Consider the following 23,106-nt stretch of genomic DNA (forward strand, 5'->3'; position numbering starts at 1 on the left):
TGAATAAAAAATTACCTTTATTATGGAGCAGAAATAATAGCATTACATTGTTAAAACTTTTCTGTCTTACAGTAACCCAAAACCGGAATCAATGAAACTAAACATGTACATCTTTGCTTACTGCCAAGCTATGCATTTCTGTATCAGGAATGTTTAGTGTAATGTTCCACCATAGCTGACGTGATGTATGGCTGCCTGTATGACTTTTATAGCAGATTATTAGAGAGTTGTTTATCATTACTACACATACATTTTATGCCTGTCAAATGAAATAGGCAGCTTCATATATAAAATCTTATGTTCAAGAGTATCCTGTGTTCTTGACAGGATATAATATTCATTGAGTTATTTTTATAGGTAACCTAGTAAAATAAATGTAAATATTCCCTCCATTTAGTGTTTGAAATGGCAAGAAAGATAATTTTGCTATAAATCATGCATGCTATCTAATTACAATGTGTTCATTTTCCAAAGACTTTCTCTGTAAAATTCCATCCAGACATGAATGAACTAAATTTAGTATCATTTTGCATTGTTTGACATCTTACACAGAGATGACCCAAATGAATGTAGTTTACTTTGATATGTTTTGCAGTGTGTAAACTAGAACTGAGTGACCATGGAAATGAAATTTAACACTATACATGTAAGTATATGTACTTGCCAGGCAAGTCATGGTTGCATATCACATTTTAGCCTATGGTCTAATTCTTAGTTGTATCATAGGGTAGTATTCATGTGTCTTATTTTAGGAACCACATGCGAAGTAACCGCTTGAGCTAAAGCCAACCCAACATGTGTCTTATTTTAAAACATGATCATCTGATGGGGTGCCTAGGTGGCTCAGTCGGTTAATCATCCGACTTTGGCCGAGGTCACGATCTTGCAGTTCATGGGTTCGAGCCCTGTGTCAGGCTCTGTGCTGACATCTCAGGGCCTGGTGCCTGCTTTGGACTCTGTGTCTCCCTCTCTCTCTGCCCCTCCCCTGCTTGTGCTCTGTCTCTCTCTCTCAAAAAATAAACTTTAAAAAAAGTGATCATCTGATATTTTAAATGAATTTTTTAACATACTACACTTTTAATAAGTACTATTGGAATGATCAAACAAGTGTAACTGATCTAGATTCCTATTTCTTATATAATTAAAATACAAATATAAATGCTATGTTTCCTTGGTCATTTGATTAATTTTGTTTAGCCTCAGTTCCCACTATGAAATGAGTGTTACGATGATAATAGTTAACTTTCAGCAGTATGAAGATGAAATTACATCATTAATGTGAAAGCACTTTGAAAACTGTTAATTATTAATTTATTATTAATTTACTTGTTATTACTATATACAATAAAGTAATGGATTTAAGTGCATAATACCATAGATTTCCCATTAGAGACTATCCATCCAGGAAAATCTTCAGGTCGATAAAATTTATTTAAATAGATGTAAATTGTGATAATCCTATGAACATTTATTTAGTGTCTTGTATTGACTTTTCCCAGCAAACAAACCATGACTTAGAGCTTCTTGTTTGTTTTTAGCTCTCCTGCATTTTGTCCTCTGGAATCATTCTTCCCACTCTGACCCACCCTTCATTCCTCTCTAGCATTTTAGAGCTCTTGTCTCAGTTCTTGAACCAATTCGCTTTACAACTTTGGGCAACCCTCTCTCTAGACCTCAATTCTGTCATATATAAATCAGATGATTTCTAAGGTTTGTTCCAGACCTCACATAACACTGACCCATTTCCACCTCTCTGTGCCCATTTCTGTGCTATGCTAATCACCCTGTCTTTGTCCTCCTTCTCATTAATACCAGCTCTACTCTCCCCCACTAAAATGCAGCCCCAGAGCCTTTTGCAGAAGCCGACGCTAAATCCAGTAAGGACATATTACAACATATAAACATTAAAAAATATATAGCTTCACTCTTCCATTAGGGCTTGGTGAAGAATTGTAACCAGAGCAATAAGTTTTGTTAAACTGCTCTTAGTTCACATCCAGGCTGGCCACTGAGATACCTCCCATTGTCACAGATCCTCAAGGTTTTCTCTCCTGTTAACTGGGAACAATAATGTCTTATGTACTGAGCATGTCACAAAAGTGCGTGGCACAAATGTGGTGCTCAATAAATATTACCATCTCATACCTTCCTAATTCTGATACCCACACATCACTAGTCCCGATGATATCCTAATTTTGTTTTTGAAACATAAAAAAAATATGCTTCTATAATTTGAAGTCCATTTTATTTAGTTATCTAGTTTAACCTATCATAGAGTTGCCAGTTGGTGATTGGATAGTCTTTAAGAAACAAAATGTTTTTGGGGCGCCTGGGTGGCGCAGTCGGTTAAGCGTCCGACTTCAGCCAGGTCACGATCTCGCGGTCCGTGAGTTCGAGCCCCGCGTCGGGCTCTGGGCTGATGGCTCAGAGCCTGGAGCCTGTTTCCGATTCTGTGTCTCCCTCTCTCTCTGCACCTCCCCCATTCATGCTGTGTCTCTCTCTGTCCCAAAAATAAATAAACGTTGAAAAAAAAAAAAAAAAAGAAACAAAATGTTTTTGTAAATAATAAGGGTTTTAGCACGTTAAGACATCCAGGCTGATTTGAAATTTATATTCCTTTTGTAACACTCAAATTGTTTAACAAGTAAAACTGATTAATTGGGAAACAGCCATGATAAATATATTTTATTACTTCATAAATAATATTTATCTTAGGAAGAAAAATACAAGATCCCTCCCAAGCATTTATAAACTAGGTTCTACGGATGCACTCTAGGAAGGCCCTAAATTCCCTGAAATTATATGCAAAGTTGTGAGTTTTATTTCTTTTGGTGAGACTGTCTTTAGTTTTCAACACATTTCAAAAGGGTCATTGACATCCTAAAATGTGTCTGTCATGATTTAAAGTGAAATAAATTTGTTTTCATTTTTAGGGTTGAGTAATTTGGCTCTAATTTAAATACTGTCAATATCAAATGACTGCCTTCTTTTAAGAAAATAAGGTTCTATACAAAAGTGTAAAAACCAACTTGAATACAAAAAGGACTGTTGAGTTTGGAAGGGTTTTTGTTTTTATATTCATGTATGCATGTATGTATGTATTTTTAACTACTATAGGTCTGTAGGAAGTATGAGAAGTCTTACAGAACAGTTAGAATATTAAAACTGATGCACTGATTGAACTTTACATGATGTTTTCTGAAAATCCCAGAGGTTACTATGATACCACAAGTGGATATTCTTGAGGTTCTGACAATGAAAGTTATGAGTACACTTGCCATTTCTAAGACCTTAGCAAAATAGAAAAGGAAATGCCTAGGTCCTGTCACAAAAGAGATTGATCCTGCTGCTTTCTTTCATGATCATATGGGCTTCAAAGAGGGCTACCACACAGTGAAGCTGGTGTGATCCTGGGCTCCTTGGTAAAGGTGAGTATAAAGATTGGGGAGTCCTGTGACTGGGTCTTTAGAAACCAAGGGTGTTTGTTCCTCCCATGACAGAGACCAAGGTCCCCAGTTATTTGTACTCCAGAGCCCAAGGTACGTGAATGGGCCAATTAACCCAGACTTTGGGATCAGGTGTATCCATGGCCCTAGAAGAAGTAGGTTCTGGTGTGTGTGTAACTGAAAGTGGCCTCTCCCCATCACCATAGCTGGTCCTTCACTCAACAGGGGCAACCCCCTCACAGCTCTAGACTGGTCAATGTTAAATATATTCATGCTAAAGTTAGAAAAAGTACTACACTTCGTTTGTATGAGTGTAAATTGCTGTAATATCATTGGTGGTTAAAAATTACATTTACATTAATTGTAAATTACTTATTTAGGAACCATAACACTAGATAGAGTTTTGATTACCTCTTCTATTAGACTTAGAGACTGCTTTATAGCAAAGTTACTAAACTACTGAGGGTGTACTGAAGAGAGTCCACTTCAAAGACATTACATACAGTGTTACACTTAAGGATTTCTAGGTACTTTATAATTGTTTTTCAATTCAATTTGAAAATTGGTGCCCCCAAAGTTCAAATAAACGTGCCAGTATCATTAAATGCTAAGAAAAATAAATTCAGCTTCTCTGTGTCCCTGTGGCTTCAGTAGAACTTGTAACTCTAGGACTATATATCCTTGCCAACAGCAATGCATTTGGAAATTGAACCTATGAAAACATATAAATAGTTTTCAGGTCAAGATAAAGAGAAATGAAACAAGTATAACTAGTTCTTGCTTTCGTATATTTAAAGCAACTTGACCAGAACCAATTTAATGGGAATTTCACTTATGAGAACTTGAGCAGCAGACTTACAATTCCTAACCCAAACTTTTCTGCTAAACCATTAGACTTTTATAATAAAGTGAAATCAGAAATGCAGAATTAACCATTATAACATAAAACTTGTCTTTCAAAAAAGGTGAAAACACTTTAATATAATTTAGATTGTTTCTACACATTAGATGTAGGAAATAATTTCACTTAGTCATAAGTACAATGAATTTGATTAACAAAATCCTAATTTACAAAATAGAAGTAAATATATGCAGAAATATATTCATTATCAAATTATAAAATAAAATTAACAATTCTTGTTAAGATATCAGTTTATTATTTTGCATTTCAGATAATAGAGTTAAATCATTTTGGTATGCTTAATAATATTTATAAGTATTAAAATAATGGAACGTTGAGATTTGAATACAATGACAGTAAACCATTGAAATTTCACATTCACATTATACAGCCATCCTGAATCCATAAGTGAATGTTAATAATGTAAAAAAATATAAAATGATTGTAATATAACCATCTAACCATTACCATATGGAGTTTTAAGACCACTATTTAATTTGCTAATTTGCTCTGAAATATAAGCAGTTGCTTTTCTGTGATCCATGACATGTCTTTGTGCCTTAAGACTTAATTTGAAATGTCCTTACCGTAAAAATATACCAAAGTAAATAAAAAAGGAGACACTTATTTACAAAACAATATTGTATACATATTACATAAATGCAATTGTTTCAAAGTCTTTTTATACAATATTGATAGACTCAGTCATTTCCATTATTTTATCATAAAAACTGCAGTGTTGCAAAGGCAGGCTGTAATTTTGAAATTCTGATTAAAAACAAATACTTTTTGGCTGCCTTTTAAGATAATGCAGTTTCTTCAAGTATGCTACAGAATTGAATGCTGACCTCTAGAAAAATGATTCTTCTTTCATTAAAGAAAATCCATTCCCCATTTGGAGGTGTATGACAATGCACCTTAAGAAAGGAGAAACTTACTATTTTACTGAATGTTTTTTATTCGAGAAACCCGATAATATCGGCCATTCAGCCTATTGTATTAGCACCATTGGCATGGATTGTTATTGTACTGTACAGATCATAATAGGGATGGGGACTTGCAAATGGTGTACCATCCCTATTTTTGTGGAATTTCATCTTACCAGTATGCTATCGTACAATATAAATTCAAGTGTTGGAGGATGATTCAAATGACAGTATTTAACAATCCTGCATTTTACCAATACTACATACAGATTTTACTGTAGATATTAAATGATACCATAAAGAAATTGACTTTAAAGCATACTCCTTTAATTCACGAGAACACAAGGAGAATTGCTTTCATTTACCTAGATATGTTGTAATACATATGAACATAAAAGTAATTTGATCTCCTCGTTCAAAAACTCTGGAAATCATAAGACTTTTCGTTGTATGATTTATTTTGATGGTTAAATGCCAACCATTGCATATATTCTCTCTTTTAGTCCATATACTGAGCTTGTGCGTAAGTAACTGTAGCATACTCAAGGCTTATAGCCTGTGGTACATAATTTCACAGTTTCAAAATTGTTGAGGGGAAGGCCTTCCATATTTTAGGAAGTTATGAACCAAATAGAAATCTCATGAGCACCCACAGCGATCTACTACCATGGCTGGAATTTTCCCATATATTATTTGTTCTTTGCCATTAAAATATAGCATATTAATTGGAGACATCTTGGTGGGAGTACAGCAGGGGCCTGCTGAACCTCTGGGGTTTGCTTGGTGTACAAGATGAGTATGAGGATATTTTTGTAAAAACACAAATTCACACTCTCCAGAGCAGTAATTGGCCTTATATCTTTTGGGTGCAATAATCCAATCCCATCCAAAAGCTTCAAAATCCACAGTGAGAGGGTAACGACAGCACCGAGATTCTGTTGAGTGCTCATCACAGTCAAGCCCAAAATCTCGTCTGGATCTTTTTGGTGTGTCTGTCACCTTGACTTCTAAAAAGGGATTCTGCATGAGAAGGAAAAGAACAATCAGTAATATTAATAGGTCCTGAAACACTTTCCTACTTCAAGAAGTCATTATTGAAGAAATTAATCATTTTGCTCATACCACATTTATTTTTTAAAGGCACAGCATTAAAGAATTTTAATTTACACTAGGTGTGATTCTTCCCTTATGGCTCATAAGAACATAGCAACAATGCTAATTCTCCTGTGGTCAGATCTATGTCTTTTTAATTTCTGTGTTTACTGGTTTGAGTATCTGAATGCCTGGCACATAACAGATACTCTGAAAATATTTATGGGAAGGAAGGGACAGAGGGAGGAGAGTCAGGGAGGAGGGAGGACAGCAGGGATGAAGAAAGCAGTTAGTTCTCTCTCTTCTAGTTAAATATGTTGGCTAAATATGTCTGATGACTTCTGGAGGGATAAGTATATTCATCCATCCTCTGTTCCCTAGATCTTTAATTGGGGAAACTTGCTATTAAAGCCAGAGCAAAATAGTTACCTCCCAGCCCTTTATGGATTGTAACAGGAAAAAGAGAGGTAGGGTAATGAAGGTGGTAGTATGCATACTGGGTTGGAAAGAAAAACTCTGAGGAAGAGAGGGACAGATTCAGAAGATACAAAAAATATTTCATTTTATTTTTTCACTGAATGTTTCTATTCATATATTTAAACAATAATTTGCTAGTTCTTCCCTTGCCCCAATCTTTTAATGCATTTGAGACTTATCTTTTTATATGGGAAGATCTGAGGAGTATGTGATATTAATAATTATGTTTAACTTGTTTAATAATAATAATCTGTTTAATAATAATTTAAACTTCTGTCACATTACCAACTTTGATCATTAAAATACTACCCATAAAAAGTACTTTCTTAAATAATTAATAATGGTTTTTATCCTATATCAAAATCAAAATCAAAATCGACTTGGTAATTATTGTTATTTAATATTATAAAAAATCACATCATTTTGTGAGTCAATCACCTGTTATGTAGCACATTTAAAGAAACATATATCATTTGGAAAATTATATAATCTTTTAAAGAATATGTTTTGATTTAAAGTAGATCTGACCTTGGGACCTCATCAAAATAAAAAGCTTCTGCACAGCAAAGGAAACAATCAGCAAAACTAAAAAGCAACTGATGGAATGGGAGAAGATATTTGCAAACAACATATCAGATAAATGGTTAGTATCCAAAATCTATAAAGAACTTATCAAACTCAACACCCAAAAAACAAATAATCCAGTGAAGAAATGGGCAAAAGACATGAATAGACACTTCTCCAAAGAAGACATCCAGATGGCCAACTGACACAGGAAAAAATGCTCAACATCACTCATCATCAGGGAAATACAAATCAAAACCACAATGAGATACCACCTCACACCTGTCAGAATGGCTAACGTTAACAACTCAGGCAACAACAGATGTTGGCGAGGATGAGGATGCAGAGAAAGAGGATCTCTTTTTGCATTGTTGGTGGGAATGCAAGCTGGTGCAGCCACTCTGGAAAACGGTATGGAGGTTCCTCAAAAAACTAAAAATAGAACTATCCTACAACCTACCAATTGCACTACTAGGCATTTATCCAAGGGATACAGGTGTCCTGTTTCGAAGGGACACATGCACCCCCCCCATGTTTCTAGCAGCACTATCAACAATAGCCAAAGTAAGGAAAGAGCCCAAATGTCCATCGGCAGATGAATGGATAAGGAAGATGTGGTATATATATATATATATATATATATATATATATATATATATATACACACATATACATACACACACCGTGGAGTATTACTCGCCAATCAAAAAGAATGAAATCTTGCCATTTGCAACTACATGGATGGGACTGGAGGGCATTATGCTAAGCAAAATTAGTCAGAGAAAGACAAATATCATATGACTTCACTCATGTGAGGACTTTAAGAGACAAAACAGATGAACATAAGGGAAGGGAAACAAAAATAATATAAAAACAGGGAGGGGGACAAAACAAGAGACTCTTAAATATGGAGAACAAACTGAGGATTACTGGAGAGGTTGTGGAAGGGGGGATGGGCTAAATGAGTAAGGGTCATTAAGGAATCTACTCCTGAAATCGTTGCACTATATGCTAACTAATTTGGATGTAAATTTAAAAAAAAATAAAACTAAAAAAATAAAGTAGATCTGACTTAATAATTATATACTTCTTTAAAACCAAGACCATTTAAAGACTAAAAAGATAGCATTTATTGTTTGCAAGTATAATGTTTTGTTCTAAATTATGTCAATAGGTTTCAGAAGTAAAAAGTGTGGTCACATTAAATAAGTTTGTGAAAGCAGAACAGTGAGTAACTCTAAACTTATACTAGGGTTTAAAATGGTTTTTATAAAATTTTATAACATATGAAGTATTGTCATCTGCTTGGTCTGATATTAAATTAGTTGGCATCACCTAAGTAAACCCTTGCACAAAAATGGTAAGGCAGCTTCGAAATAAGCTAGGTGACAAATGTTAAGTAGCCTGGAAATTTAAATTTCATTAGGGTTAATTCACAAAGTAATCTACATGTACATCAGTCAACAGTATACAAAATAATAAGCATATTTATTATGAGAAACCTTGAAGATGATACATTTAATAAGACATAGGCCTAAACATATCATACTATAAATATCATATTTATATAAACATATATAAACATATAAACATATCATGCTATAAATAAAAGCATTTTGGGGCGCCTGGGTGGCGCAGTCGGTTAAGCGTCCGACTTCAGCCAGGTCACGATCTCGCGGTCCGTGAGTTCGAGCCCCGCGTCAGGCTCTGGGCTGATGGCTCAGAGCCTGGAGCCTGTTTCCGATTCTGTGTCTCCCTCTCTCTCTGCCCCTCCCCCGTTCATGCTCTGTCTCTCTCTGTCCCAAAAATGAATAAACGTTGAAAAAAATGTTTAAAAAAAAAAAATAAATAAAAAAATAAAAGCATTTTATTTTAATTATAATTTTTCAAGTTTGTTTTTTCTGCTTTTCTAAACCAAAAAATTTCAATATATTTGGCACTTTTCTGGGATAAAAAGGTACGTTTAAATTTGTTGGCTATGTAGTAGAATCCACTATGAAGATTTCATTTTTTTATTCATGAAATCATATAGCATATCAATGAAAAGCACTTTATATTTCATCCCTGCTTCTAAAGAACTCCCTAATAAGTTAAGGACTATGGCATAACTGTTTTTTTTTAATCCTCATGCAAAATAAAAGTATCAAGAGGGTGTTTCATAGGATATGAAATTAGACACCTACTTTTTATTGGGTACAGAGCTACCATTGGAGTAAGATACTTTTGTCTGGTTTATGAGCATAGGAAATGGGTAGTGATTTTTCCACTATTATTCATTCACATGATGAATCAAAATGTAGCAATGTTTGCTGCTAGATGTTATTTTCAGTTATCACTTACCAGCCCATCTTCTCCTGGTCCTGGGAAGGTTACAGCAAGATCATGACCATTCTCATCTAAAGCTTTGATTTCAATGCCTAAGTTGGATTCAGGCTGTTTGAGCCAATTTTGCAACACTGTCTTCACATCAATGCTCTGCCAAATACCAGTGCCTGGGTTCATGTCAAGTTTCAGAGATCGGATTCCAGTATACCTTGTACCGTCTTTCATGGGTTTGATGAGTCTCAGGATTTGCACAAACACTGTTGTAGGAGTCTTGACGGGTCTCAGATATATCCACAGTTGGGCCTTTACGACTTTATTATATTGTATTTTAGAGCTAAATTTAAAGAAGCAACATTTGGGTTTTCCTTCCACTTGCATTAGAAGATCAGCTATAAATGAATAAGAAAAGAAAAATAGTTATTGAAATTATTTCTCATAAAAAATGAATAAAAAATTGGTGAGCATTTTTCCCCCATTGGAATAGTGAATGCATATTTTAAAGTGAAAAACCATCTAGGATTTCATTCACAATTCAGAAAAATATCAAAGAAAATAATTACTCTAGCTTTTCAGAATTTTTTAGATATATGTTTTTTCAGCTGTTTATGAGGAATCTGCTCCCTCTCAGAGAACTGTGGGCTAAAGAGAATTCTATGAAAGAATGAGCAGTGGATGAAATTTTAAAATGATGATGATTAGAGAGAACAAGAGACACCGTGGAGGAACATCCACTTAGAATTCTTTGGGAATCTGAGTAGTTACACTTACTGAGCAGCTGTACCAATCAGTCTGGAAGAAGGAACCCTTCCCCCAGGCCTGAATTACCTGGGGACAAGACACGCTGAGCAACTAACTGAGCCTTGGGAATTAGTAGAAAATATAGCACATCTGTTATGTTTTGGCTCTGGAATAGCCCTAAAGGAACAAAACGAATCAGGTAATTAGCACAAAAATGTGAATGTTATATTCAGGCTTATCTCAAAAGTTAGAAAACACGGTCTTTAGAGCCAGGTTGTCGTTGTAAGCAGCACAAGCAGTTTCTTCCCCCCTTTTGTTTTTCCAAGATTGTTTACAAATAGGGTAAATCTACTCCAGGACTAGAGAATTATTTGTTGCATTGTAACTTGATTGCCTAATAAGCAAAACAGTATTTGAAACTGTTTTGAGTCAGGTTTCAAGTGTATAAAAGCACTGTTTAAAGCAAGACTGCAGACACATAGCATAAAATCTTTCTTGTCTTGCCTTCTCTGTTAAGATGACTGTCTGCCTTTCCTTGAGTGTCATTTTGAAATGACTGAAAAAGCAATGGTACAAAATATCTTCTCTTTCAGAAGCAAGGTAGATACTACAGGTAATAGTCCTCCTCCCTCATATGAAGAAGAAAACAATATTTTAGAAGGCCATTGAGCAATGTGCCTTCCTGGAAACATGCAAACCAGGGACTCTCAACAATAGTGCCGGGGTCAAGGGAGAAGTGGGACTTTGTGAGCCATAACCTGTTTAATTAAAATGTTTATTTCTTAGGCATTTTCTGATAATAAGCTCATGATTATCATTCTGCTATGTCACTTCATCACTGGTCTTACTAATACATTAAATTAAAAAAAAATTTTTTTTTATACTCTCCAGTGTAAAAGCTTTCAAAGTTAAATATTTTAATTTGTAAAGAACATAAAAACACTGTGAGGAGTAGCTTTGAATAACAGAAGTCATTCTAGGCATTTAGCAGAAGACGTTTTTCTCTTTTATTAGAGAAAAAACTTGTTATTACAGATGCCTATTTCAGGCAACTAAATGCAATCATGAAATTTCATGTAGGTTTTTAACATTGTTTGTAGTATCTCCCAATCGTTGCCTTGCAGGTACTGAGCAGTGAAAGCATAAGCATTTCCTATTTGTCAAATTTAACTAAACATTAATGCCATGGAAACATTTTATTTTATCTCCTTTTGGGTTTTTAGTGCAGCAGATTTCAGTCTCATTAGTAGATTTCCCATGAAATCTTGAAAAAGAGAAACTCTTCCTTCCTACTTACATACAAGCCAACGGCTTGTTAAAAGAGCCTGAAAATAGATCTGTTTCTCATAAACACTAGAACCACAGTCAGCAGAATTGTTGATATACACTAAGAGGGCTACTCACACTCGGTGGGCATGGTAATGATCGTTTCCGTGGTAGCGTGGTAATCGTCGTCTTCCAAAGAGCCATCACTGCTGTCATCTCTCTGGACATCGTACTGATCAATCAGTTCCCGGAGCGGAGGAGCTTTGGGCAAAAGTTGTCTTATAGCATCTTTGCTGATGTTGGGAGCCGTTTCCAGGCGAAGTTTACTGAGGATCTGAATTTTTATGGCTTCTATTCTTGAAGATTTAGTGTTTTGTCTCCAAGTACATGCATTGCACAGCCCCTCTTTTTCCACATTTTCTTTTTGCTCACTGTTCTCATTTAGATCCACTGGACCAGCAACAATCAGCATAAACAGGTAAATATAAACATAGATTTGCAGTTTCTGCATGATTTTAAAATCAATACAATCTTTTTCCTTGTTCTTATTTCTTCCTTTTACTTTTCTTTTGCTTTTGAGTAATGCCAAGCACAATTTTAATGCCTGTACAGTCTGAGAGACAACTTGCCACACCAGTGAATCTTTTATACTGTATTCCAAGTGGCTTTTTATATTCCAACTTTGATGAGACAAGTGTCGTCAGGATCTATGATTGGCTCTTGCTCCACAATGAATCTCGCTGTCAGAGGTTAAAACCCTGTCTGTCACAAGTCACCAAACAGTATTTTGTTACAGTCAAGGGTGAGCTGATTCATTCGACTACTTCATAAAAGAAATAAATCTACAAATAATGAAAGATATATGTGACATTTGAAAAAAAATAAAGTCTATGTTAACAATAATAGAAACTACACTTAAATCTTCTTAATCTTTACATGTGAAACTCAGGTTATAATTTAAATAAGTAAATCTTAGTTTTACACTTCATGCTTAAAAAGTTGAAATGTTACTTCCTTAAAAATTAAAATGAGTATCTGTTATTTAGGCAAGCATTTGAAGTAAAAATAATTTTATTTACTGTATTAAATTATGTTTAAGTGCCGTGTAATTAGGGAAATATGAATTTAAGTTAGGAAGACCTGAATTTAAAGAAAAGCTAAGATAGTGTTACTAGTAAAAGATTGGCAGGTAAAATTTGAGAGGCTTGTTTTCCTGTTTAAATTCTTAGCACACGTTAAAAATCAACTTATTATAATGTTATATTACACATGGAATTATTTTTAAATAATTTAATGTTTTTCATTACTATGAAAATGGTGCTCAATTTTTGGCTGATTACTATTCAGTTCTTTCCTCTTGTAAAGCTGCAGATTAGTATTATTCAGAAGATGTGTTTCTTCATTGTTTATTACCAAGAGGATAATGTCAGCTAGTAGAAAAATCTCTGAACTCAGAATAAGAAGACAATGGGTTTTACGACTGGCAATGCAGCACGTAAGCACAGTTTGCCTCAGATTTCCATTGGCAAAAGTAAAAAGCGTAGTATCCATTCTATATAAATTATATCAAAATACTGTCAGCACATAAAAGTGAAAGAGCATCATAATAAAGGGGTGTCCATTTTTAACATTCCCCAATACTACGATTGGTTTGCACCCCTTTGCCAGTTTCTCATTTTGACCAGAGGGCAGACACCTGGCAGGGATTTGGGGTAAGGTCTGGGAGCAGAGAATGGAGCTTTTTGTTCTCTAAATTTAAGTGGCCTGTGTAGGGATCAAACTCTCAACCTTAGCTTTGGGAGCCACAAGATCTAATCAAATGAACTGTTAAAGAACTAAGCAAACATAGCCAGTGAGAAACAAGCTGTTTCCAGGCCACAGGAGATTTCTTCTTCCTACTGCTTTTTGGGAAGCTAAGGACTCCTAGGAGAGTTAATCCATTACTTCCCCCCACCCCCAAGAGAATGCAGTGGCTCATATCAAATATTTATTTTTTAGGTCACTACCACTTTTGCACATTGTACACTAATTTACTGCCTCAGTGCACTAAAATGCAACTCAGTAGCCTGAAAAGTTAATGCATTTTCATCAAATTCTTAAGAGGTATCTACATCTCTTGAGAAAAAATGGCCTTACATAATGCATTAGATTTGCCCATCATTAAAGATTAAGGAAAACCAGACACAAACCAGATGCCTGAAGGGTTTCAGATACTCTATTGTGGAACAATATTAGATCAGGCTTATAAAGTTTTATTTAGTAAATTTATTTTTCTATGTATAAATATTGGCAAGGTTATAATCATTGTAACATATGTTCCTGTATACTTCTGAGTAAGTCAAGGTTTTTTTGTTTTGTTTTGTTTTTAAACTTGATTAGAATTGCATAGCAGTTGGGAACCCGGGCTCTGGAGTCAGGCAGACCTGAGTTCAAATCTCAACATTGCCACTTCTAACTATGTGATAATGGATGAGGTACTTAACTTATCTAACCTTCAGTTTCCTCAGAGAGCTTTGGAGGGATGTAATTTAATAATGCATGTAAATTGCTGAATATAGTGCCTGTCATATAGTAAGTGATTGATAACTGTTACTTGAGTGCTCAGTCTTTGTTTCCTACAGAGGGGCTTGAGATTATGCTTAAATATATCCACCCCATGAACTAGAACTGGTTGTAGCTGCCAATTATCAATTCATGTAGACTACCTCTTTAGTCCTCTGAGGTAACTAGAATTTTCTAAGGCAGGCCTATTGCAGGCATATTTCAGCTCTTTATTCTTACTACATAGAATAAAGTAAAGAAAGGTTGTCATTTCCACATATAGTCAATGCTTATTATTCATGGATTCCATATTTGCAAATTTGCCTACTTGCTAAAATTTATTTTTAACCCAAAATCAATGCGCAGGGTGCTTTTGTGGCCACTCATGCATATGCACAGAATGGTGAAATTCTGAATCTTCTAAGGCACAGGTTCCCAGCTGAGGTCATACAAGACAATGCTCTGACTTGTTTCAGCTCTCATACTGTAAACAAATGCCCTTTTTGCAATCTATTTAGTACCACATTTTTTACATTTTTTGGTGGGACCACTGTTTACAGTGGTCCCCAGTGCCTAGTGCTAATGTGCTGTGCTCCTAAGAACGAGAAGGCTGTGATGGAAAGTAGAATAGTGGTTGCTAGGGGCTTTGAGGAGGGGTTGGTGGGAGAGCTACTGTTTGATACCTACAGAGTTTCAATTTGGGAAGATCAAAAAGTTCTGGAGGTAGATGTTGATGATGGCTGCACAAAATATAAATGTATTTAATGCCACCAAACTCTATACTTAAAAATGGTTAAAAGGCCAATTTTATGTTATATATATTTTACTAGAGTTTAAGAAATAAGGTTGTGATATGTCTTAGAAAAAAAATTCCTTATGGAAAACTATGTTGTTAGATGAGCTCTATTCAGGCTTGAGTTATCTATAACCTGTTGGCTGTGAGTTCAATGTTAATGAATCCACAGTATGTATTAAATAAGATATTTTTAAACAGATAAACAGGGTTATATATTGATTGGTTGGTAAAAATGTTGTGACCAGAGGCTCACAGGAATGTAGCCTTGTATTTCCTCTAGGAGCAGAGGTTCAGTAATCACTCGTTCAGTGCTGGCAGTGACTTTATAGAACATAACTACTGTGAATATTGAAAATCTATATCTAACCAACTTCTCTAGAGATCAACATTGAATGAGTTAAGAGGTACTGAAGAAATTTCGTGAACATATATTGCTTCTCCATATATTGCTTGGGACTGCAACCTTCCCAAGGCCTCAGAGTAGGAACCTTCACTGTGGTCTGACTGCTGATGGCCTGGCTTTGGCTGTTTCATGAAGGAGACAGGACAGTGTGTGATTAGGATGAGTGAGCAGAGAAGAATTTCTTTTAGCTGACTGGGAGAATTTGGTCAGCCAGCTTGTTGGCTTTGTCTTAGGTTGGCCATCTTTAAAAGCAGTTTCTCATAGGAATCAGATTTTAGGTGATTAATGCAGCACTTCACAAGACTTGTATTTTTCTTTCCCCTATGCTTCTTTGCACTGAGTGGGCCTTACTTCTAAATGTTTATTTATTTATTTTTGAGAGAGAGAGAAAGAGACTGGGGGGAGGGCAGAGAGAGAGGAAGATAAAGAATCCCAAACAGGTTCTGCACTGCCTGACACAGTGCTCTGACTTACGAATTGCAAGATCATGACCTAAGCCAAAATCAAGAGTTGGATGCTCAACCGACTGAGCCACCCAAGGCACTTCGGGCCTCACATTTCTGTAACCATAAGTAAGGTAGTAAGCAAACTTCTCTCATCTCTGATACAAATACCAGGGGGGTGTTTTAAAATAACTTTGAGAGTGTAAAGCATATTTCCCCAAGCAGGTTTATGGTTTTACTCTTTATAATCTGGGAACTACTGAGTACACAAATATAAAGGCTTGCCAGATTTTTTTTTTTTTTTTGCATTTTCTTTTTTTTTTTTCAATATATGAAGTTTATTGTCAAATTGGTTTCCATACAACACCCAGTGCTCATCCCAAAAGGCACCCTCCTCAATACCCATCACCCAACCTCCCCTCCCTCCTACCCCCCATCAACCCTAGTTTCTCAGTTTTTAAGAGTCTCTTATGCTTTTGCTCTCTCCCACTCTAACCTCCTTTTTTTTTTCCTTCCCCTCCCCCATGGGTTTCTGTTAAGTTTCTCAGGATCCACATAAGAGTGAAAACATATGGTATCTGTCTTTCTCTGTATGGCTTATTTCACTTAGCATCACACTCTCCAGTTCCATCCATGTTGCTACAAAGGGCCATATTTCATTCTTTCTCATTGCCACGTAGTACTCCATTGTGTATATAAACCACAATTTCTTTATCCATTCATCAGTTGATGGACATTTAGGCTCTTTCCATAATTTGGCTATTGTTGAGAGTGCTGCTATAAACATTGGGGTACAAGTGCCCCTGTGCATCGGTACTCCTGTATCCCTTGGGTAAATTCCTAGCAGTGCTATTGCTGGGTCATAGGGCAGGTCTATTTTTAGTTTTTTGAGGAACCTCCACACTGTTTTCCAGAGTGGTTACACCAATTTGCATTCCCACCAACAGTGCAAGAGGGTTCCCGTTTCTCCACATCCTCTCCACATCTATAGTCTCCTGATTTGTTCATTTCAGCCACTCTGACTGACGTGAGGTGATATCTGAGTGTGGTTTTGATTTGTATTTCCCTGATGAGGAGCGACGCTGAGCATCTATTCATGTGCCTGTTGGCCATCTGGATGTCTTCTTTAGAGAAGTGTCTATTCATGTTTTCTGCCCATTTCTTCACTGGGTTATTTGTTTTTCGGATGTGGAGTTTGGTGAGCTCTTTATAGATTTTGGATACTAAGGCTTGCCAGATTTTAAATAATGTGGCCAAAGAAAGGAGAAGACTAGGAATTAGAATGGACCATGAGTTATTCAACTCTGTTTTAGGAAAAAAACAGAAAGATACTTTATCTGATCACTCTTGCCATTTCCTTGTAATGACAGCCCTTTAGTGTCATTCTATGCTAATTATGCTTAAGGCCAGAAAAAAAGACTGTATAGTGTTATAGTGTCCAACTCACACAGCAGCATGAGAAGGTAGTCATCCCACATTGATGTCCAATTACTAATGCTTTAAATAGATTAGAACAAAAATTAACAGAAACAAAAGTATTCTTGAGCTAGAGACCAGCAGTATACGAATAAGAGACCTGAAATATACTTTGACTTTGCTGCTGAGGTTTTATGTGACCTTGAATGAGTCGATTAGCAAAGCCTTCATTTATGAATCTAGGTATGTATGTATTCTTTTTAATTTTTTAATGTTTGTTTATTTTTGAGGAAGAGAGAGGGACAGAGAGTGAGCGAGGGAGGGGCAGAGACAGAGGAGTTACAGAATCTGAAGCAGGCTCCAGGCTCTGAGCTGTCAGCACAGATCCTGACACAGGACTGGAATTCATGAACTGAGATCATGACCTGAACTGAAGTTGGATGCTTAACCAACCGAGCCACCCAGGTGTCCTTGTATGTATGTATGTATTAATTAATTTATTATTTTATGAAATATTTTAATGCCTACATGTACCTGGAAATGTGCTGGAGTTTAAGGAGAAAACAACGAGCCAGACAGAAATTGTCACTGTCATCATAAAACCTACAGTCTAGTTTCTTTGTGTAAAACATGAAGAGATTTGATTAGGTGTGCCCCTTCAGCTGAGGTTTATCCTCTAAGGTAGTAAATCTTAAACTTTTTGGTCTCAGGATTCTTTTATACTCTTAAATATTATAAACAATCCTCAAAAGGTTTTGTTTATATTGGTCATAGTTATCAATATTTAATGTATCACAAAATTAAAAATGAGAAATTTTAGAATATAAGCATTCACAAGCATGTATTGTATTTGCTGACAGTGATGATGTTGTCACATGTCATGGAGCCTCTGGAAAACCCCACTGTACACAAAAGAAAAAAATAAGAGTAGTAAAAACACATCTTAGCATCATTATGAAAATAGTTTTTATTTCAGAGACTCTCTGAAAGGGTCTCCACTCCAGAGATTCCCAGACCACACTTTGAGAACCATGCCCCAAGTGATAATGTTTATACTTCAATTAAATATTGTTTCCCTGTAACTTGAATACCCTCTTCCTAGTACCTGTAGCTTTGCTTTTAATGAGAAATCAAATATGGGAATTTTTAAACATTGTGTATTTATTTACTGACACATAATTGTAGCCAAGAGCAGAAATATAAATATTACTCTACTATAATCACCAACTACCAACTTACAGTATATCGAGAGAACATTTTCACATTTGTCAATTCTAGGGTATTGACTGAAATCTGTGGTCGTGAGGAATTTTTGTATATGGTCTTCAGTTCAGTCTTGAGATAATAACATCCATATTATGGCAATGCTTCATAATAATGTCCTAGATAGTAAAGTTTCTGCATTCTACCCTACTTTAGAGGTAGAATTAACTCAAAAAAAAAAAAAAACAAAAACAAAACAAAACTTCAAAATGTGATTTCTGCTCTCTTTCCTTTCCAAAGTAGGAACTCTAATTTATTTATTAGAGATTTGAAATACAGAGAATAGAGTTATAATTTAGCTTCCTCATTTTTTCCATTGAAAAAAAGATGCTATACTCAAAGAGTTAGTGCTAACATTGTATAGGTTGTGCATGCCTTTATTATTAAAATTCTAAATTGCTTGCTTTTTCCCCCTTCCTTGTCTTCCTGCAACTCCAAACAGACTTTGAGCTCTTTAAAGGCTGGGAATTATTGTGTTCATTTTTGTGTCTTCAGCTCTTGGTTCAACAGCCAGCACATAATTATGTTGGCAAAAGGGTATTCACTTAATAATTAAACTAATAAATGAATGAATGTTTCCTTAAATACAAGAAACATCAACTTCCTAATTTTCCAATGGTAGAATTAGTTATTTATAGCTTTTCTAAGTGACTCTAGTTGTGTTTTTAGTTTGCGCTGATGATGGTCTGTAGCATTTCTCCTGGGGTCCCTCCTCTGCAAACTGGTAGGGAGACTGGTGTTACAGGTCCCTGTTGTCTTTGCCACCTCTAGTAGTTCTCTGGTAGAGCAATGAGCACTTTGAACGTCCCAGTGGAGCTTTTGCACTTAATAATTATGACTACCCTTAGACATCGTGTGGCTCTTAATGGGGACCTTGCTAGGGAGTGGCCATGACACCACTATTTAAGACCTTAAGACGAGAGCTCCCACACAACATAGGTCATATTTAGGTCAAATTGATTTTCAGCAGTATCAAAGGTAGCCAGAGAAGAGAAAAGAAATCTCAAAAGAGCAGTGTGTATGTCTGTGTGTGTGTGTGTGTGTGTGTGTGTGTGTGTTTAAGCAAGGCAAAGGTAGAACAATCTTTTTTACCTTGACCCAATGCAGAGAACTGAGAACTGATTATATGTGCCATAGTCTTCACTTCTCCTTCACATTCTTTTCTGTAAAGTACTAAGTTTCTCAGTGATCCTTCTCTCCCTGCTTTCTTCTCATACGAGAAAGAAGGAGCTTTCCTCCAAAACTGGGATAGAGTTTATCACCTCAGTTTACCCAGGAAGGCATAGCTCTTTGAGTGAACAGCCAAGGTGTGCCAGAGGTCAACCTATTTCCCAGAATGCCCTCTTAAATAAAGTTCCTTAGCTCCCAGGGATGTCTGTGAGTTCCATAAGTAATTTCATAAAAATTAGCTCTTTATGCATTTTCTAGATCATCCAGATAACCACCTTACATCTGATTACTGCTTCAATGTCTTCATTTTCTACACTGTCTGCAAATACAGTGTTTACAGGTGAAGGTTTTGGGTTTTTGTTCGTTTTGTTTTGTTTTGCTTTTGCTATAATCATGCTGACTTCAAGTGCCACCTAGAGTGATAGGGGTTACCTTTTACTCATGGGAATTCTTTTAAAAAAATTTTTTTGAAAGGTATCTTTACATTATTCAAGTTTGAGAACCTGGCTCAAATAATTTCCTTATTTTATCCATAGTAAATAAGCATAGCTACTTCAGTTCTTTGCCCGAAGACAGTGGCTTAGTTTGGAAAAAGTCTGTAATTCACTAATTTATCTCTTTTTGCTGGAGCTAAATTTTCTTTTTTGTGGGGCGCCTGGGTGGCTCAGTCGGTTGAGCATCCGACTTCGGCTCAGGTCATGATCTCACAGTCTGTGAGTTCGAGCCCCGCGTCGGCTCTCTGCTGACAGCTTAGAGCCTGGAGCCTGCTTCAGATTCTGTGTCTCCCTCTCTCTCTGCCCCTCCCCTGCTCATGCTCTGTCTCTCTCTGTCTCAGAAATAAATAAATATTAAAAAAATTTTTTTTTCTTTTTTGTGTATGTTGAATGTATATGCAGTGAGACAGCATGTCGAATGTTTCAGACTACCTGATTGCAAGTTATACCAGTCTTTAGTTGGGCTCTCTAATTTGCTCCAGCCACACCCTCACTTTCAGCCTACACTTCCACACATTGCCCGTCATCCTGGATTAAGAAGGCACAAACTTCTGCCTGCAGCTATACATTTTCTTTCCCAAAATTTAATGAAGTCAAATTTTAAAAATTTACAAATGAGAAATATAATAAGTATAATAAGAAGTTAATATTCATTATTTTTGATGACCGATTTCCTTCATAATATTTTGATTTACTTTAGAACAAGCACAGGGTTTCCAGAGCAGATAACAATATAGATTGAATTGGCAAAGGCATATCTTTTGTTTTAAAATCTTTACCTTTATTATTGAGTTAAGCTTTCTGGTAAAGAACCACTTCCCAAGAGAAAATCTTGCAGTTTTCAGGGTTTTGTTTTGGGGGCCTTTGGAAACCATAGTAGTCTCAATAAAGAGTGTTTTTCTGGAAATAAAAAGAAATATTTTAACTTTTTTTAGATTTGGGTTTTAAAATGTAAAATCTTAAAATGCTTTTTTAAAAAAATAACTCCCTTTGTACTCAATTAGTGGCTTGGCAGTAATGATAGCCTTAGAAGAGTTTAGTTCCTTCCAAGAGTATTCAGAAAATGTTTTCTTCTTTTTTGGAATTGCCTACAGCATTGTTTTTTATAATTCATAGAGTATTGGCTTCCAGAAGCATTCCGTTTCCAAATTCTTTTGTAAATTCCTAGAAAGAACTCTTCAAAAAATAATATCCATTTGGTCATGTTTTCATTTACTTGTTCATTAAACACTTATTAGCACCTGGTTTATGATAGGTACTATGCCAAGAATTGGAAACAAGGCGGGGGAAATGATTCTTTTTGCCTAGGGGGAAAAAACTCTGAATTTTAGAAATAAAAGAATTTTAAGATTGTCATGTCTAATCTACTTGTGAGCACATGGAGAAACTGAGGCCCAGAGAAAGGTTGCATAACTTAAATTATTAAATTTTAAAAAGCTTGTTTGATTTACAAAGGTAATTTGCATTGAAGTACTTTTGAAGCACCAAGTATTTCTTTTACATTGAGTTAAGATTTTTTTTTTAATGTTCTAAAATTAACAAATAAGGTCAGTGCTCAATTTCCTGGGTCAATGCCACAGTGGTGCCCTTTGTTCTTGGAACCAGTCCATAGTCTGGCTTGGCAACTGAAAGACCCAATGACCTGCATTTGGCAATTAGTATAGGAGTTTTCGTGTCTACTGACTAAACATACTTTGATTGCCCATTTGCTTAGATATTGGGGGGTCAGCCTTTTGTTATAGAATGTCACCCTTTCTGTTAAACTCATTTTTCAATATTTTGAATTATATACTTGCATTCTGGAAATTTCAAATGAATAAGTCAGTAGTTTCTAGTAATTTTAACCATAGAGAGCTCTGACCTTTTTTTATTAGTTTAAAAAAACATACCACCTTTAATTATAGGAAAAACATTTCATTTAATTAGATTTAACATGAACATTCTGGCCTCTGCTGGGAACTCTAAGAACTACATCACTCGTACTACCAATTTTTCTAAGGTCTAAGGACTTAAACCTTGAATTCAGTTTTATATACATTCTCTCTTTTTTTGTAACATACAGAAATGTATTAAATAAAATCTGTAAGTAAAGGTAATGCTTTACTATTATTGAAACTCGAAATCTGTGTTAAATATTGGACATTTTTACATGGCACATGAACCTAAATCTACCATAATTCAAATTTTGTACCTTGGTTTTCAGTATGAAGAAATCTAATATTTTTCATCTGCACTCCAACTCAGATGAGAAATCTGATAAGAAAACAGGTGAAATGTAAATACTTGAAAAAATGTGGGAAAGGATCTACTTAGCATTTCATTTCATCAAATATTTGCAGAGTACCTAGTGTTTGGTTGTGGGTAGGCACTGAGTATATTTATAGAAAACATTGCCCCATTTCAGTGGATAATAGTTATAAGACAGCACTCAGCAAATGTGAAATCATGGAATGGAGTATGCACTGTAGGACAAACCAACAGTTTCTTGGGTATAGCCGGAACAATTTATGTACATGGGAGGCAGGCTGGAGGGTGGTGGACAAATGAGAGACTGGAAACAAGATTATAAAACCTCCCCTTTCCAAAACATGTGAATAAATAAATACTCTTGCCTAAACAGTCTCTATGAGCTCTCTGACTTTGACCAAATTAAGTGACCTTCATTTCCTTTTCTGCAAAATGGAAATATAGGTCACATTGTGAGGCCTAAATGAGATAAAGTGCCAAGAACAGTGCCTGGTGCTGAGTAAGCACTTAGTAAATATTCAATGTTAAAATCACTGTCAACATGCAATAATAGTATCAGTTGTACCTAACAATATGTATATAATTAATGTTAATTTGT

The 23,106-nt window shown here is 35.5% G+C and overlaps 1 protein-coding gene across 1 annotated transcript; it reads right to left on the reverse strand.

The window, feature by feature from the left end:
• Positions 1–4,395: 4,395 nt before the first annotated feature.
• On the reverse strand, positions 4,396–12,393 carry MSTN (myostatin). The gene is made up of 3 exons (XM_045480514.1): positions 11,874–12,393; positions 9,747–10,120; positions 4,396–6,293 (listed from the first exon to the last, which is right to left on the reverse strand). Exons 1-3 carry the CDS (start codon positions 12,244–12,246, stop codon positions 5,913–5,915), a joined length of 1,128 nt encoding a protein of 375 aa, XP_045336470.1. The 5' UTR covers positions 12,247–12,393; the 3' UTR covers positions 4,396–5,912.
• Positions 12,394–23,106: the final 10,713 nt, after the last annotated feature.

Source organism: Leopardus geoffroyi, chromosome C1, assembly GCF_018350155.1.
Source record: "Leopardus geoffroyi isolate Oge1 chromosome C1, O.geoffroyi_Oge1_pat1.0, whole genome shotgun sequence".
NCBI classification, from domain to species: domain Eukaryota; kingdom Metazoa; phylum Chordata; class Mammalia; order Carnivora; family Felidae; genus Leopardus; species Leopardus geoffroyi.